Consider the following 18,829-nt stretch of genomic DNA (forward strand, 5'->3'; position numbering starts at 1 on the left):
CTGATCTCCATTATCCCCTGTCTCATTGTGTAGGCACCTTTAATCAGCCAGCAGAGGTCGTAATTGCAGCAGGTATGAAGAATCCTCTCTGGCATTCCCACCGTCAGACGATCCAATTATTGTTCATATAAACACCCAGCCTGCCAGTAGCAGAGCTGAGATTTGTACTCACAAGTTCGAGATGTTTTTACTAGTGTGTTTTTACTGCTCTGCCACCCAAGCACCTCAGTTTTTGATTTTAATTTAAAAAAAGCATTTTTTCACTTCACCATCAAAAGTAATTATCATTAAAATTAAACATTTTAATAGTAATAACAAATACTTTCCAAATTTACCAAGATAAATGCATTTATTACCTTTTTACATCTATCCTAAAATATCTACCCAAATGTGTCTTTTAATGTTACCTTTCAAATGCTTTTAACCTCAGAAACACTTAGGACACATTCACCATGTATATACTAAATATTTAAATATATTACTTTACATAATTTTAAAGGGTTCGATGTCCAGGTGTGGTGGTCCGGGTTCTTTCTGTGTGGAGTTTGCATGTTCTCACCATCTGTGTGGGTTTCCTCCCACAGTCCAAAGACATGCAAGTGAGGAGAATTGGAGATACAAAATTGTCCATGACTGTGTTTGACAATAAACTTGTGAACTGATGAATCAGTAACTACCTGTCCTGTCATACATGTAACCAAAGTGTGTAAAACATGATTTTGAAACATGATCCTAATAAATAAATACAATTAATTTTAAAACACAAACATGACTAAAATATTCTGTATCCCATAAGGCACAGTTTTTCTTTCATCTTTTTTTCTTACCTATTCTCTCCGATAAGGATGGCTGTGACTGTGGAGGAGAGGAGCCCCAGGCTGCCCAGCAAACCCTGCCAGGGACTGGCAACGGACAGAGCGACCAGAATAAGAGCACCACTTACCGGGTTATTTACCATGATCACACCAGAGACACCTCTTAAAGTCCACTCCAGCAGCTGCACAGCAAATGCCTGGTCTGACAATGAGACAGAAAAAGAGTTCTATTTTGGAAAGAAATCTACTCTTTTTCTGGACGTTTGTTGATTGGAGTCTTGTTTCTTTGGTTTTGCACATGAAGCTAATGTAACAAGTAATGGAAATGTTTTAATTATTAATTATTTTAGCCATGTAATTGCAATTAGCAGTATAGGCACCTGCCTAATGTGGAATTATAAATGGCCAGTGGACATTCTTCTGTAACAATGGTATTGATTGCACTGTTTGGCTGAACGCCCTCTAAGCAGGCACAATTGGCAGTGCCTGCAGCAAAATTGGCCACTAATCTGCTGGGTGCGACTAAACAGACCAGACTAAAAAGAGTGTGGGGTGTTTGATGCTGTTTAAGGGCCCTGGTTAGTAGCCCGTGGTGCCTGTACAGAAGTGGGGGAACATGGAGATAGGTGTGTGACTCTCTATGCGCGAGACTGGCCTCATGTGCAAATCCACCGAAGTATGAGTGAACAAGAAGGGGTCGTGGACTGCACACACATCAGAGGGAGCATGTGTCAGGCAGATATATCCTCCTTGGATGTGATTAAGGTCCCCAGCAGTGGAAGACTAATTGGCTACGCTAAATTGGGAGAAAACGGGCGACAATGAATAAATAAAACTGTAAAAAATTATAATGATTGAAAGTGAAATAAACATCAGGTAAGTAATTTAAAACCACTCTATCCTCAAGGCAGGGAATACAAGGCCTCTATCACATGGCAACACATACCCACTTGTTTACTCTCTTAGGTGTAAGTGCAGATTAAAGCAGCCAATCCACCATATGTACACTGATCAGCCATAACATTAAAACCACCTTCTTGTTTCTACACACTCACTCAAACTCAAAAGAAGCTTTATTGGCATGACAAATAATGACATTCGTATTGCCAAAGCAAGTTACAGGGAAATATAAACAATAAAAATAAGAAAGAACAAAAATATACAGAACAGTTACATGTGCAAAAAATATAGAATAGAATAAAATATTAATAAAAACAGTGCAAAATAATAACAATAAAAAGTATAATATTTACAATAATGAGGTAGTAAAACAATCAGTTTGTGCATGTGTGTGTGTATGTGTGTGTGTGTGTGTATGTGTGTATGAGACATGGTCACCCACTGTCCCTCACCTGGTGGCAGGTGTAAGTATAGAGTGCTGCTAGTGTGCAGCTCTCTCTGTGCTCCCCCAGTAGGTGGGGCAGTTTGTCGGGGTCTGGGAGGGAGGTAAAGTTGGGGATGATGTTATTAAATTTAGGGAAGAATTGGGAGCGGACGTGGTGGTACTTGGTACACCGGGTGAGGAAGTGCATCTCCGTCTCTACTGTACTGAGAGTGCAGTGCTGACACAACCTCTCCTCCCGGGGCAGCCAGGACCGGGTGTGTCGCCCCGTCTCCACGGCCAGGTCGTGTGCGCTCAGTCTGTATCTCGTCAGAGTGTTTCTTAATTTAGGGTCGGATACTGCGCTCAGATAATCTGCTGCACTGTAGTGTCTGTTTAGGGCCAAATAACACTGCATTTTACTTTGAGATTTAGTTTCAGTTTCCCAATAATTCAGATTCTGTTCCTGAGTCTTTATTGTGTTAGTGTGTGTTATTAGTGTGTCAGTGTGTGTTAGCAATGTGTTTGTGTGTGTTATTTGAGTGTCTGTGTGTGTTAGTGGTGTATCTGTGTGTGTTGGAGTGTCTGTGTGTGTTATTAGTGTATCGGTGTGTGTTAGTGGTGTATCTGTGTGTGTTAGTGGTGTATCTGTGTGTGTTAGTGGTGTATGGGTGCAGTGACTCAGGACCAGTTGGATGAGGGGACTGGTATGTTTGCTCAGCTCTTGGTGTTTCAGGGCTTTATAATGATAAGTTTGGGGGTCGCTCTCATTTAGATGGTTCCAGAAGTTGATTGCTCTTCTCTGTATGTTTATAATTAGTGGAAATCGGCCTAATTCTGCCCTGCACGCATTGTTCGTGGTGTGTCTGTGCACCTTTAGGATTCTTTTACAGAACTCTGTGTGCAGGGTCTCTAATGGATGTTTGTCCCAATTACAGAATTGATGGTGTGTAAGCGAACCCCAAACTTCACTGCCATATAGAGCAATCGGTTCAATTATTGATTCAAACATTTTAAGCCAGATTCGAATCGGAATTTCCACGAATGTTTGACGTTTTATGGCGTAGAAGGCCCTGCGAGCTTTTTCTCTCAGTTCATTTACTGCCGGGTTAAAGTTTCCTGTGGAACTGATGTTTAGTCCGAGGTAAGTATAATCTTTAGTGTGCTCAATTTCATGGTGTCCTATTTTATATGTGTGTTTGGTTCCCTGAGATCTGGATCTTTTCTGGAAGGTCATAATTTTGGTCTTTTTGAGGTTGACTGTCAGGGCCCAGGTCTGACAGTATTGCTGCAGCAGGTCCAGTTTGTGCTGGAGACCCTGAGCGCTGGGGGACAGCAGGACCAGATCATCTGCATACAGCAGGAGTTTAATCTCGGAGTCGTGTAGAGTGAGACCGGGCGTGGCTGAGTGCTCTAACATGGAGGCCAATTCATTAATATAGATGTTAAATAGAGTTGGACTTAAACAGCAGCCCTGTCTCACTCCACGCTCCTGAGAGATGAGATGTGTTCTCTTACTGCCAATTCTTATTCCACACTGGTTTTCTGTGTACATGGATTTAATAAGATCGTATGTTTTACCCCCTACACCACTCTCTAACATTTTATAAAACAATCCTTCATGCCAAATGGAATCAAAAGCTTTTTTAAAATCAATAAAACATGCAAATATTTTAGAGTTATTTTGAACTACATATTTTTCGATCAGGGTGTGTAGGGTGTAAATATGATCGGTAGTGCGGTAATTTGGTAGAAAACCAATCTGACTTTTACTCAGGACGTTGTGTTCGGTAAGGAAGTGTAATAATCGTGAGTTAATTATACTACAGAATAACTTCCCCAGGTTACTGCTCACACAGATGCCCCGGTAATTATTAGGGTCGAATTTATCTCCACTTTTGTGGATCGGTGTTATGAGACCTTGATTCCAGATATCAGGGAAGAAACCGACACTCAGAACCAGGTTAAAGACTTTTAACATCGCCAGGTGAAATTTGGAGCTGCTGTGTTTGATCATTTCATTCAGGATCCCGTCAGGTCCTGATGATTTCTTTGTTTTTAGTTTTTTAATGTTGTCTTTAAGTTCCTGCTCAGTAATGAGAGAGTCTAGAGGATTCTGGTGGTTTTTAACAGCCCGTTCCAGTTCCTCTAACTTACTAATAATTTGATTTTGTTCAGGATTTGAATCTAATTCTACATTTTTAAAGAGTGATTGGAAATGGGTTGTCCAGATATCCCCATCCTGAATGGCCAATTCTTCCTGTTCTCTATGTTTTAATTTGTTCCAATTGTCCCAGAATTGATGTGTGTTGATTGATTGTTCAATAATTGTTAGTTGTTTTTGGGTGTACTGAGCTTTTTTGGTTCTGAGTGTACGTTTATATTGTTTGAGGGTTTCACAGTAAAGAAGTCGTGTGTTACTGTTGTTTGGGTCTCTGTGTTTTTGGTTTGATATTTTACGGAGTTCTGTTCTTAACATTTGACAGTCTTTGTCGAACCAGCTGTCATCTTTTGTAGATTTAGGTTTTGATTTAGATTTAATTTTTAATTGAGCTTTATTTGCTGTATTTTTAAAGATCTGATTAATATTTTTAACTGCCTGATTTACTCCTTCTTTACTGTGAATGTACGCAGTGTCCAGAAAGTTATCTAAGCTAGTTTGGATTTCTGTGCTGCTAATTGCTTTCTGGAACTCCTCTACGCTGTTCTCAGCCCATCTGTAGGATCTGGGGATGTTGTACAGCTTACTGGGCCGTGTGTGTGTGGTGGGGTTAGTTTCTGTCTTTTTGATGAACACAGTAATTTGGCTGTGATCAGACAGAGGGGTTAGAGGTTTAACAGTAAATGCACTGAGAGAGAAAGGGTCTAAATCTGTTATTGCATAATCTACTGTACTATTACCAAGAGGTGAGCAGAACGTGAACCTTCCTAATGAGTCCCCTCGAGTTCTACCGTTGACGATGTACAGCCCTAAACTTCGACAGAGCTGCAGGAGGTCTTTACCATTTTTGTTAGTAACATGATCATAATTGTTTCTGTGGTTTAGGGTCGAATTAGTATTAAGAATTTGGTTGTTATTGATGAATCTGTTTCCCTGATCATTTATAATATCAGGTTGGGTTCCTGTTCTGGCGTTCAGGTCTCCACAGACAAGCACGTTTCCCTGGGCTTGGAAATGGCAGGTCTCTCTCTCCAGCTCTGAGAACATGTCTTCAGAGTAGTATGGAGACTCTGACGGAGGAATATAAATGGCACAGAGAAACAGATCCTTTTGTGATGATAGTATAGTTTTGTTTATTTTCAGCCAAATGTGGTATTTTCCAATTTTCATGGTGTTTATTAGCGTGTGTAGGTGTGATTTGTACCAGATTATGAGACCTCCTGAATCTCTGCCTTGGCGCACTGTGCTAAGTTTTTGGGAGGGTAAAATGATTTCTCTGTAGTCACGGGGACAGTGAGTGACCGTGTCGGCCTTGCACCATGTTTCCTGTAGGATGATGATGTCAAGGTTTTTAATGTGTGTGTGGAAGTCAGTGTGTATGCTTTTTAATCCGAAGGCTGAGGAGCTCAGGCCTTGGATGTTCCAATTACTAACGGTAAGTGACATTGTGCAGATTGCAGTGTATAGTGTTTAAAATGAGATAAACTTTGCAAATATATATCAGATATTTTTGTGCATTTGTGTATTTTTATATATTTATATATACGTATTTTTATCTCTCTATGTATATATATATCTATATCCATATCCATATCTATATATACATATATATATATATACAAATATACATATATACATACATATATATATATATATATATATATATATACATATATATACATACAGCATATACATACATATACACACACATATATATATATATATATATATACATACATACATATTGTACATATACATATACAGTGTATCACAGAAGTGAGTACACCCCTCACATTTCTGCAGATATTTAAGTATATCTTTTCATGGGACAACACTGACAAAATGACACTGACACAATGAAAAGTAGTCTGTGTGCAGCTTATATAACAGTGTAAATTTATTCTTCCCTCAAAATAACTCAATATACAGCCATTAATGTCTAAACCACCGGCAACAAAAGTGAGTACACCCCTTAGTGAAAGTTCCTGAAGTGTCAATATTTTGTGTGGCCACCATTATTTCCCAGAACTGCCTTAACTCTCCTGGGCATGGAGTTTACCAGAGCTTCACAGGTTGCCACTGGAATGCTTTTCCACTCCTCCATGACGACATCACGGAGCTGGCGGATATTCGAGACTTTGCGCTCCTCCACCTTCCGCTTGAGGATGCCCCAAAGATGTTCTATTGGGTTTAGGTCTGGAGACATGCTTGGCCAGTCCATCACCTTTACCCTCAGCCTCTTCAATAAAGCAGTGGTCGTCTTAGAGGTGTGTTTGGGGTCATTATCATGCTGGAACACTGCCCTGCGACCCAGTTTCCGGAGGGAGGGGATCATGCTCTGCTTCAGTATTTCACAGTACATATTGGAGTTCATGTGTCCCTCAATGAAATGTAACTCCCCAACACCTGCTGCACTCATGCAGCCCCAGACCATGGCATTCCCACCACCATGCTTGACTGTAGGCATGACACACTTATCTTTGTACTCCTCACCTGATTGCCGCCACACATGCTTGAGACCATCTGAACCAAACAAATTAATCTTGGTCTCATCAGACCATAGGACATGATTCCAGTAATCCATGTCCTTTGTTGACATGTCTTCAGCAAACTGTTTGCGGGCTTTCTTGTGTAGAGACTTCAGAAGAGGCTTCCTTCTGGGGTGACAGCCATGCAGACCAATTTGATGTAGTGTGCGGCGTATGGTCTGAGCACTGACAGGCTGACCCCCCACCTTTTCAATCTCTGCAGCAATGCTGACAGCACTCCTGCGCCTATCTTTCAAAGACAGCAGTTGGATGTGACGCTGAGCACGTGCACTCAGCTTCTTTGGACGACCAACACGAGGTCTGTTCTGAGTGGACCCTGCTCTTTTAAAACACTGGATGATCTTGGCCACTGTGCTGCAGCTCAGTTTCAGGGTGTTGGCAATCTTCTTGTAGCCTTGGCCATCTTCATGTAGCGCAACAATTCGTCTTTTAAGATCCTCAGAGAGTTCTTTGCCATGAGGTGCCATGTTGGAACTTTCAGTGACCAGTATAAGAGAGTGTGAGAGCTGTACTACTAAATTGAACACACCTGCTCCCTATGCACACCTGAGACCTAGTAACACTAATGAGTCACATGACATTTTGGAGGGAAAATGACAAGCAGTGCTCAATTTGGACATTTAGGGGTGTAGTCTCTTAGGGGTGTACTCACTTTTGTTGCCGGTGGTTTAGACATTAATGGCTGTATATTGAGTTATTTTGAGGGAAGAATAAATTTACACTGTTATATAAGCTGCACACAGACTACTTTTCATTGTGTCAAAGTGTCATTTTGTCAGTGTTGTCCCATGAAAAGATATACTTAAATATCTGCAGAAATGTGAGGGGTGTACTCACTTTTGTGATACACTGTACACATTTAGGCAATTGTACATATATGTGCATACATTTTGTTCAGTTTTTTTGTTTGTTTGTTTTTGTTTATTTATTTATTTATTATTATTATTATTTTCAAAATAGTTTTTATTCTGTCCAGTGTTTTACTTTAGTTTAGTCTATTGCAGATGTACTGTAATAATTGTCTGATCTCACCCATGTCATTGTGTTGTGCTGGTCCTCTGAGAGCCTCAGCGTAGCTGCGCTGAGTTTCTGAGGTGTGGGTGAGGCGTCGTGGGGTTTCTGCTGAAGTTCTCTGTTGTTGGTGGTTCGTTGGTGTTGTCGGAACTGGATGGCGTCTGAATGCTGGTTTACTTGGTCCTGGTCTGGTTGCGTGGTTCGGTGGGGTTGGCAGGATTGGAGGGCGTTGAGATGCTGTTCTGCCTGGTCTTGGTCTGGATGGGTGGTTCGGTGGGGTTAGCAGCACTGAAGGGCATTGTGGTGCTGTTCTGCTTGGTCCTGGTCTGGAGTGCTGTGTAGGTCCAGTTGAAAGTGGGTGTGTCGGTGGTCTCCTGATGGGTGTGCTGTTGCTCTGATGTGGTCGCTGTCCTGGTGTGTGTGTGGATCCGTTTATTCCCAGTGCTGCATTTTTCAGAGTTCTTGCGAATTCTCTGATGCTGTATTTATTCAGGTGTACGTGGTCGTACAGGTGATGGAGCGAGATGTTGGTGTGGTGGGCGATGTATATATTTGGGATGTGGGCACATCCTCTGGTAATGTCCGTGTTTACTCTCTGTATGGTGTCGGGGTGAAAGTCTCGTCGTGGTAGGAGAGTAGATATTAGAATTTTAGCATTTGGGAAAGTCTCAGCGGTCCTCTTTGCAGCTCTGCACACCATCGCTCCGACTCTCTCTTGTTCCGCCCTCAGGTCGTTTGTGCCCGTATGAATGATTATACACCTGGGCTCACCCAGGGTATTATCTTGGAGAAGTTTGTGAATATCACTTGTCCTTGGACACCAGATTTTGGATGTTTTTTGTCCCGGAAATAGTTTCTCCAGGTTTAAAAATTTGCCATTGGAGTCTATGAGAACGGCGATCTCAGTGTCTGTGTGGGACACAGCTGGTTGGTCACTTTGCTGTGGTTGATCATCCAGCTGTGTGGTGCAGGGTGTTTCCTGTGGGGTGCCGTCCGGTGTGGGTTGTTCTGAGGGCCCAGGGGTGGGTTGTTCTGAGGAGGTGGGTGATGGTGGTCCAGGGGTGAGCTGGGTGGCACATGTTGTTGTGTGCACATGGTTTCCAGAAGTAATGTCCAAAGGTGCTGGAGATGTTTGGATCTTTGTTATTAATGTGTCAATGATCTTGTCACGTTTGTGCATCTCCTGTATGAGTTTTGTTAGTTCTGTTTTGAGGATTGAATGTTCTTTCTCCATGTTCTCTCTGTAGTGTACCAGTTCAGCCTGTAGTGTTTCTCTCTCCTTTATTAAATTTTGGGTGTCCCTTCTCAGTTCCTGTAATGTCCTTTCCAGTTGTCTAATTTGTTCTCTGAGAGGTTCTGATGTGTTATTTTTGATTGTGTGGGTGAGAAACTGTTTTAACTCTGTTATCTCCACTTCTAACAAAGCCACAGAATCTTTGATCTGGGTGACGGTGGTTTGGAGGTGTGGGATTGGTGGTGGAGTCGTACAGGACTTCACACCTAGCTCTGTTCCTCTGTCTGTGGTGTGATTCCCACTGTTAGATGTGGATGGGATCTTCACACCTGGCTTTATACTGGTCCTATTGTTTTGTATTTTGGCAGAGGGGGAAGGTGCCCGGGTGTCCATATGGCACAGAGTTTTGAGAGTTGGAAAAACCTCTTCAAACTTCTTCAGAGCCCCCTCACTGCCTTTTATTACCACAGATCCAGTATGGTAGATGTTAACAATTAAAAGTTCTTCACCGTTTTCGTAGATATGAATCTGCTGTCCTTTACCAAAGCCATTTTTGGTGATGTTTTTAAAGTAGGAGCAGATCGTTGGGTGCCAGGTTTTCTTGTCCTCAGTGTAGAATGTTAGATATGAGATGTTCTCTCCATTAATTATCTCACAGTCTTTAAACAGGGTTTCTGTGTTTTCTTTCATAATTTTCAGTTTGTATTCCTGTTTGTCCATCTTGGTGGTAAACTTTTTACTGTAGTCAAAAGAGCGTGGCTTTACTGCTTCTGCTTCTCCAGCCATTTTAATCAAGATATCAATATTTTCAATGAAGCTCTCTTACCCTGAGTGTTCACAAAGCAGGAAGATTTCTGTATTTAATCCAAATTGTTTCTTAATTCCTCGTTATTTCGTTATTTCGCACTCACACTCACTGTCTATTTTATCAGCTCCACTTACCATATAGAAGCACTTTGTAGTTCCACAATTACTGACTGTAGTCCATCTGTTTCTCTGGATGCTTTGTTAGCCCTCTTTCATGCTGTTCTTCAATGGTCAGGACTCTCCCAGTTCCACTACAGAGCAGGTATTATTTGGGTGGTGGATCATTCTCAGCACTGCAGTGACACTGACATGGTGGTGGTGTGTTAGTGTGTGTTGTGCTGGTATAAGTGGATAAGACACAGCAGTGCTGATGGGGTTTTTAAACACCTCACTGTCACTGCTGGACTGAGAATAGTCCACCAACCAAAAATATCCAGCCAACAGCACCCTGTGGGCAACGTCCTGTGACCACTGATGAAGGTCTAGAAGATGACCAACTCAAACAGCAGCAATAGATAAGCGATCGTCTCTGACTTTACATCTACAAGGTAGACCAGCTAGGAAGGAGTGTCTAATAGAGTGGACAGTGAGTGGACATGGTATTTAAAAACTCCAGCAGCGTTGCTGTGTCTGATCCACTCATACCAGCACAATACACACTAACACACCACCACCATGTCATTGTCTTTGCACTGTCTGTTCTTCAATGGTCAGGACCCTCACAGGACCACCACAGAGCAGATATTATTTAGGTGGTCCTGTGAGGGTCCTGACCATTGAAGAACAGGGTGAAATCAGGCTAAAAAAGTATGTAGAGAAACAGATGGACTACAGTCAGTAATTGTAGAACTACAAAGTGCTTCTATATGGTAAGTGGAGCTGAAAAAATGGACAGTGTGTGTAGAAACCAGAAGGTGGTTTTAATGTTAAGGCTGATCGGTGTATGTTTTAGTGTAAGTGTTAAGTTTGAGTTAACAACAGAAATTCACACTGAGATGGGAGTAATATGGTGAGAACTGAACCCAAATCCCAAGTGCCCTTCTTACTCGTTTACTAGATGTTTTAATGCATTTTGAAATATTGATTTTGATCCTCAATGACTGGGAGGGTTTTGCTCTTTTGCTCTTTCTGCATGCATGTTGGTTTTCTCAAGGTGCACTGGTTCCCTCCCACCTCTCAGAAAGAGTAAGTGAATGCCTTTTGCTTAAGGTTGTTTGTTAAGGTCAGCAAAGGATCCATCACAACCCTGTGTAAAACATATTTATAACAATGTGTACAACACTGTCCTGTTATGCTTGCACTGCTCCAGGCACTTTAACTTGCCATGGTTACTGAGAACAAGTCACACAACAACACCTAATTTACATATTGGTTCAAATTATAGCTCCTGTGCTCTAATAGGTCTGAACTTGCCTTGTTTGCCTGCTTTACATGTTGGCTTTTCATAAGCATGTACAGTATGGTGAAAAAGTACAACCCCAAATCAGAAAAAGTTGGGACAGCATGGAAAATGCAAATAATAAAAAAACAGAGTTTCTTACATTTACTTTGACTTTTATTTTATTGGCAGACAGGATGAACCTGAGATATTTCATGTTTTATCTGCTCAACTTCATTTCATTTATTAAAAAACATCCATTCCGGCATTCAGGCCTGCAACACATTACAGTAAAGCATTTACCACTTTGTAATGTTGCCATTTCTTTTCACCACACTTAAAAGACGTTTTGGCACCGAGGAGACCAAGTGATTTAGTGTTTCAGCTTTTATTTTGTCTCATTCTTCCTGCAAACACAACAGTACGGGGTCGTTGTTGTCGCATTTTTTGTTTCAAAATTCTCCACACATTCTCTATTGGGGAAAGGTCAGGACTGCAGGCAGGCCAGTCCAGTACCCGTACCCTCTTCTTCTGCAGCCATGTCTTTGTAATGTGTGCAGCATGTGGTTTTGCATTGTCTTGTTGAAAAATGCATGTCAGAAGTGTAAATTACTTTTGCCAAGGGCACTGACACAGCCCCATACTATGACAGACCCTGGCTTTTGGACTTGTTGCTGACAACAGTCTGGATGGTTCTTTTTGTCTTTGGTCCAAAAAAGACCAGGAATGCTGATTCATCTGACCACAATACATGTTTCCACTGTGTAATGGTCCATCCTAGATGCCTTCGAGCCCAGAGACGTTGACGCCACTTCTGGACATGGTTAACATAAGGCTTCTTTTTTTGCACAGTAAAGTTTTAAGTGGCATTTGTGCATGTAACTCTGTATTGTAGTGTTTGACAAAGGTTTGCCAAAGTAATCCCTCACCCATGTGGTTATATCAGCTATTTTTGAGTCGCTGTTCTTGATGCAGTGCCGTCTGAGGGATCGAAGATCACAGGCATTCAGCTTAAGCTTTCGCTCCATTTTCCATACTGTCCCAACTTTTTCTGATTTGGGGTTGTAATATAAGATAAAGACAACACAAGTAAACATGAACTACAGTTTTTAAATGATCATTCCATTTATTGAATGTAAAGATGTATTCAATACCTATATCACCCATTCCAAAAAGAAATAACCCTCCTAAACCTAATAACTAGTTGTGCCAACCTTGGCAGTAACAACTGCAACCAAACTTTAACAATAACCTGTGATGAGTCCTTTACATTGCTGTGGAGGAATTTTGGCCCACTCAAATGTGGCTACATTGGAGGGTTTAATCATGACCTGCCAGTTTAAGGTCTTGCCACAGCATCTCAATAAAATTCGAGTCAGCACTCTGACTCAGCAAGTTGGGGTTGGGCTTCCATGGCTCGGACTTGTTTGTCCAGCACATCCCACAGATGCTCGATTGAATTGAATTCTGGGGAATTTGGAGGCTAAGTCAACATCTCAAACTCGTTGTTGTGCTCCTCAAACCATTCCTGAACCATTTTTACTTTGTGGCAGGGCGCATTATCCTGCTGAAAGAGGCATCAGCCATCAGGGAATACTGTTTCCATGAAAGGGTGTACATGGTCTGCAACAATGTTCCCCAGGTAAGTGACGCCCACGGCCATCCATGTGATGTAAAAGAAAACGTGATTCACCTTCTTCCAATTAGAATTGATGAGTTGAGATTTTCCGTTAAAGTTCTGTCACATTTTTGGATGATTAAAAACCAAAGCGTGCTTATTAAAAAACCCTGCTGGATTTTGAAGAGGACGTCTGTGGCCAAACGGGAAACGGTGTAGTTTGTTTTATTTCATAACACTAATGGATTAATTGCTGAGGATGTGAGAGATCTCAGGTAAACGATTTATCATTTATAAAGTGATTTTTATTGTGTTTAAACAGTGTTTTTAGATGTGGCAGTAGTAGATGATTTTTATTGTGTTTAAACAGTGTTTTTAGATGTGGCAGTAGTAGATAATTTTTTTAAATGCTAAAAGTTGAAGTAGTTTTAATCTCTGAATGGCTGTTGCGAATGAGTTGTAGATCAGTGGCACATGTTAATTATGTCATCAAGATGCACCTTATTACGGCAGTGAGCTGGCAATAAACGGCACTGTTGAAACGCATCTTTGTGTGTTATTTGATTTTCACACAAACAATGGCCTTAATTACATCAAGTGTTATTTACATTAAGCAACAGTCTCGGATCGGATTACACGTTTTTTTCTTCCGATATCCAATCCAGTGATTTGGGCCGATATCGGACCGATACCGATACAGAACTCTGATTAATTTCATTTTGCTTCTTATTTGCTATATTTTATTATAATTCAGTTTTTGTTTTATTTTAGTCTAACCTCTAGTCCTAAAGTAGTATGTATTCCAATAATTTACCCATGAACTTACCCAAAAACTTAACCATGAATGTGATAGATTTTGATGAGGTTGAAACATGTGGGAACATTTTCAGTATGTGACTCAATGCTCTGTTGTCGTTTGTGGGAATTTTGGTATGCAGTGCATGTAGGCTTAACCCTGCAGTACTGAAGTGAGAGCTCGTGTGGAGTAGTGACATGTCTCTTACCCTGCATGGACGTGTGGAAATGCTCCATTTCTCCAGTGCAGTACAGCAGTTTCTGGCTCACCCGCTGCCAGACGTCCTTCGGTCGCTCAGAAGGTTTTTCTACTGTAAGCATTGCTAGAAAAGACCTGAATCCACTAGTTTTTTGTGTTTATTCTCTGTTTTTAAGACTGACATGTGATCTCTGTCTGACTTTACCTCGCCTTAGAGCCTCTGGGTTGCAAATACTTACTTGTTTCTTACTGTCTAACAAACTACGCTGTCTGTCTCTGTGCCAATCACGGCTTCTCTCCTCCCCTTTAAGTGTCAGTGTGAACTCTAATAATAATAAAACTTGTTGTTTGGTTACATATTGGCCTGTCTTGGACAGTAATAGACAAAGTCCATCTCCTGGATGACCACAAGCGCTTTCCTTTTCTCTCAGTCACTTTCTACTCAGTGCTCGGTCCAACCTCACTTAAAGAGTACTCGGCACAAGGAAGGAATACAACCTGGACAGGGCACCAATCTATCGCAGGGCAACAGTCATACATTCAATCACTCACACACACCTAAATAAAATTTAAAGTACCCAGTTTAACCCACATGGCACTGCATGAACACAGGAGACTTCTCACAGACAGTGTACAAGGGGCAAGGTTTGAACTAGGGCTGGCTCGATACCACTTTTCTATGTCCAATACCAATACCGATACTGCAAATTGAGTATCTGCCGATACTAATACCAATCCAATATGGTCATTTCTCCTCCCAAACAACTAAGCAGTAATAATACACGTCTCAATGCACCATGGTTAAACTAGCTATCTAAATAACAATGCTCAGACTGTGAAACAAATATTCTAAAGGAATAAATACAGAACCTACAACATCAAACCTGCTGTTTTTATTTTAACTTTTACACACAGAACATTTAGCAGCATTTTTGGCTTGTTTAACAAAAGTGTCTACGATTGGAAGATGTGGATGTCAATCAAATGCGATGGACCAATTAGAATTGAGATTTTCCGTTAAAGTGCTGTCATGTTTTTAGATGATTAAAAACCAAAGCGAGCTTATTAAAAAAACCCCGCTTGATTTTGAAGAGAACATCTGTGGCTAAACAGAAAACGGTGTAGTTTGTTTTATTTCATAACACTAATGGATTAATCGTTGAGGATGTGAGAGATCTCCAAGCCAGGACAAGATAGGTTCTTTATCTCAGGTGAGCGATTTATCATTTATAAAGCAGTTTTTATTGTGTTTAAACAGTGTTTTTAGATGTGGCAGTAGTAAATGATTTTTTTAAATGCTAAAAGTTAAAGTAGATCAATGTGTTTTAATTTCTGAATGGTTGTGGCAGACGAGTTGTAGATCAGTGGCACATGTTAATGATGTCATCAAGAGTGAGTGGCAATAAATGACACTCTGTTGGAACGTATCATTGTGTGTTATTTGCTTTACATTGCTTTACATGCGTTTATGCTTCCTCTCTACTGGTGCTGATTCACACATCCCCTCCGATACGTGAGCAGTAGCCGAGTTCATATGCGAATCAGCCCTGTGCACGGAGAGCCACACCCTGATCAGCATTATTCCTCTGCTCTATGCAGACATCATCAACCAGTCAGCAGAGTTTGTGATTGCATCAGTTATGAGATCCCTATCCAGCTTCCTAACCCTGTATGAACAACAGCCAAACGTTGTTCATATAGCCCCCCAGCCCAGCCGGATGGCAGATCTGATATTCGATACGATGTATTCGAAATCCCAGCTCTGGTGTGCTAGTGTATTTTTCCGGGCCACAAGTTGCAAATTGTTAGGTTCAAAAAAGATACATGCAAAAGATTTAATTAATTAGGGTGTGTGTGAGTGGTGGCCATGTACGTGACAGCAAAGATCCTATCATTAGAAAGGTGACTGACACTCTTCTTGGCTGAACAGAACTGGTCAATAACAGTTCAATAACACACAAACACACACTCACTCACGATGTGTGTATATACAGTATATGCCCACAGGTAAACACACACATTAAAGATGCACATGTTGTCCACTGGCTGTTGATTGTTATTTGTGTTTGTGTCAAAAAGTCATTACTCATCTGTGAACTACTTTGACTTAACTTCAGTAACTTCAATCTAGTACTGGATTAGTTAAGCATGGAAGTGTGTGTGTGGGGTGTGTGTGTGTGTGTGTGGGGGGGGGGGGGGTGGGTGTGTGTGGGGGGGGTGTGAGTGTGATTTATCTTATATTATTGATTTTTATACACATGTAAGCAATGGATTTGCTTAGGATATTTAAACACAATAATTAACAGGGGTGTACACATACTTTTGGCCATAGAGTGTATTTGCAATTCTGTGTATGCATGATGATGACACTCACATAAATCTTGCACTTTAAAGGTCAGTCAGACAAATGAGTCAGAAAGCAATTAGTAAGGCTGATTATTATGCACTGCTTTACCAATTAAAACAGTTCTTCTGCTTCTACTTTTCCACCAATCAATTGTCTTTTATTATGCATTGTTTGTTGTGTAAGATTGTTGTGCTGGTATGAGTGGATCAGACACAGCAGCGCTGCTGGAGTTTTTAAATACCGTGTCCACTCACTGTCCACTCTATTAGACTCTCCTACCTAGTTGGTCCACCTTGTAGATGTAAAGTCAGAGACGATCATCTATTGCTGCTGTTCGAGTTGGTCATCTTCTAGACCTTCATCAGTGGTCACAGGACGCTGCCCATGGGGCGCGGTTGACTATATATTTTTGGTTGGTGGACTATTTTCAGTCCAGCAGTGACAGTGAGGTGTTTAAAAACTCCATCAGCGTTGCTGTGTCTTATTAACTCAACTCATACCAGCACAACACACACTAACACACCACCACCATGTCAGTGTCACTGCAGTGCTGAGAATGATCCACCACCTAAATAATACCTACCCTGTGGTGGTCCCGTGGAGGTCCTGACCATTGAAGAACAGGGTGAAAGCAAGTAAAAAAAAAGTATGTAGAGAAACAGATGGACTACAGTCAGTAATTGTAGAACTACAAAGTGCTCCTATATGGTAAGTGGAGCTGATAAAATGGACAGTGTAGAAAAAGGAGGCGGTCATTATGTTATGCCTGATCGGTCCATATATATATATATATATATATATATATTAATTATGCATTTTCTCCCGACTTTAGCGCGTCTAATTGCCCGATTGCATGATGCCGATCCCCACCCTGATTGAGGAGAACAAAACTAACACACGTCCCCTCCGACATGTATGCAGTAGCAGACTGCATCTATTAACCCGCACTAGGCGAGTTCATATGCGAATCAGCTTTGTGTACAGAGAGCCACACCCTGATCAACGCACAAGGACAGTGGACCATTCCATCATTAACAGAGATTTCTTAGCTAGAACATAGGAACTGGTTCAATACAGCTGGAACTGGGTTTTGGAGGTCATACAATGCGATTGACGTATTTCTTGTCATGTACACCACTTTTCAGTAACAGTATTCTTTGAATATTGAAATATGACTACCTGGCAACCATGCCCTAAGCATATCTACACACTCTAAATAGTAATTGATTATGTATTAATATTTCTAGTGTAATGTAACCTTTTTGTCTCCCACAGATGTTAGGGATAACTATTAGGTGTTTGATGTGGGTTCTGGGCATCCTCTAATTTAGGCATAGGCGAGCTACATAGCTGCCTTGGGCCCAATAACCAAAACAGCTTGGTCAGAACTGACCCATTTAAAATAATACTGTGGCCAGTGGCTAAATTTAGCTTGCTAAAGCGAACTGATGTAAACAGTGGGCATCTTAGTATTCCCAGGATGTGCTCCTGTTTACTCTGTATACCCAGTGGGCGGGGTATTCCCAAAATGCAGCATGCAACAGGCTGAAATGGTGATTAACATGTAAATAATTCACTTTATGCGAACATGGGTGTGTTTATTACTGTATTGATTTCATCTGTGTAATTCTATGTAATGATTCATGTAGTTTGTGTTGTGATTTGTGTGCTTTACTGTCTTGATGTGTGTTTAGTGTTTCGGTTACCCTAGCCCTCTTGTGCCAGTAAAAGTCAAAAATACAACCCCAAATCAAAAAAAGTTGGGATGGCACGGAAAAAGCAAAAAATAAAAAAACACAGAGTTTCTTACATTTACTTTGACTTTTTTTTTTATTGCAGACAGGATGAACCTGATATATTTCATGTTTTATCTGCTCAACTTCATTTCATTTATTAATAAACATCCAGTCCTGCATTTCAGGCCTGCAACACATTGCAAAAAAAGTTGGGATGGTAAAGCATTTATCACTTTGTAATGTTGCCATTCCTTTTCACCACACTTAAAAGACGTTTTGGCACCGAGGAGACCAAGTGATTTAGTGTTTCAGCTTTTATTTTGTCTCATTCTTCCTGCAAACACGTCTTAAGATGTGCAACAGTACGGGGTCGTCGTTGTCACATTTTTCCTTTCAAAATTCTCCACACATTCTCTATTTGGGACAGGTCAGAACTGCAGGCAGGCCAGTCCAGTACCCGTACCCTCTTCTTCCATCCTTTGCCAAGGGCACTGACACAGCCCCATACCATGACAGAACCTGGCTTTTGGACTTGTTGCTGATAACAGTCTTGATGGTCCTTTTCGTCTTTGGCACACGGCATCCATTTTTTCCAAAAAAGACCTGGAATGCTGATTTATCTGACCACAATACACGTTTCCACTGTGTGATGGTCCATCCTAGATGCCTCTGAGCCCAGAGAAGTTTTTGCACAGTAAAGGTTTAAGTGGCATTTGTGCATGTGACTGTATTGTAGTGCTTGACAAAGGTTTGCCAAAGTAATCCCTCACCCATGTGGTTATTGTTGAGTGGCGGTTCTTGATGCAGTGCCGTCTGAGGGATCGAAGATCACAGGGCGTTCAGCTTAAGCTTGCA

At 41.2% G+C, this 18,829-nt stretch overlaps 1 protein-coding gene across 1 annotated transcript in view; it reads right to left on the reverse strand.

Moving 5' to 3' along the window:
- si:dkey-183c6.7 (urea transporter 2) overlaps nucleotides 1-14,013 on the reverse strand; it is a 36,994-nt gene extending 22,981 nt beyond the window's left edge. The window contains exons 1-2 of the mRNA XM_062993590.1: nucleotides 13,902-14,013; nucleotides 828-1,017 (exon numbers count right to left, since the gene is read on the reverse strand). Coding sequence (XP_062849660.1) covers nucleotides 828-1,017; nucleotides 13,902-14,013 — 302 coding nt within the window. The remainder of the gene's footprint in view (nucleotides 1-827; nucleotides 1,018-13,901) is intronic.
- Nucleotides 14,014-18,829: the final 4,816 nt, after the last annotated feature.

The sequence above is a fragment of the Trichomycterus rosablanca genome, chromosome 4 (assembly GCF_030014385.1).
Source record: "Trichomycterus rosablanca isolate fTriRos1 chromosome 4, fTriRos1.hap1, whole genome shotgun sequence".
Classification (NCBI taxonomy): Eukaryota; Metazoa; Chordata; class Actinopteri; order Siluriformes; family Trichomycteridae; genus Trichomycterus; species Trichomycterus rosablanca.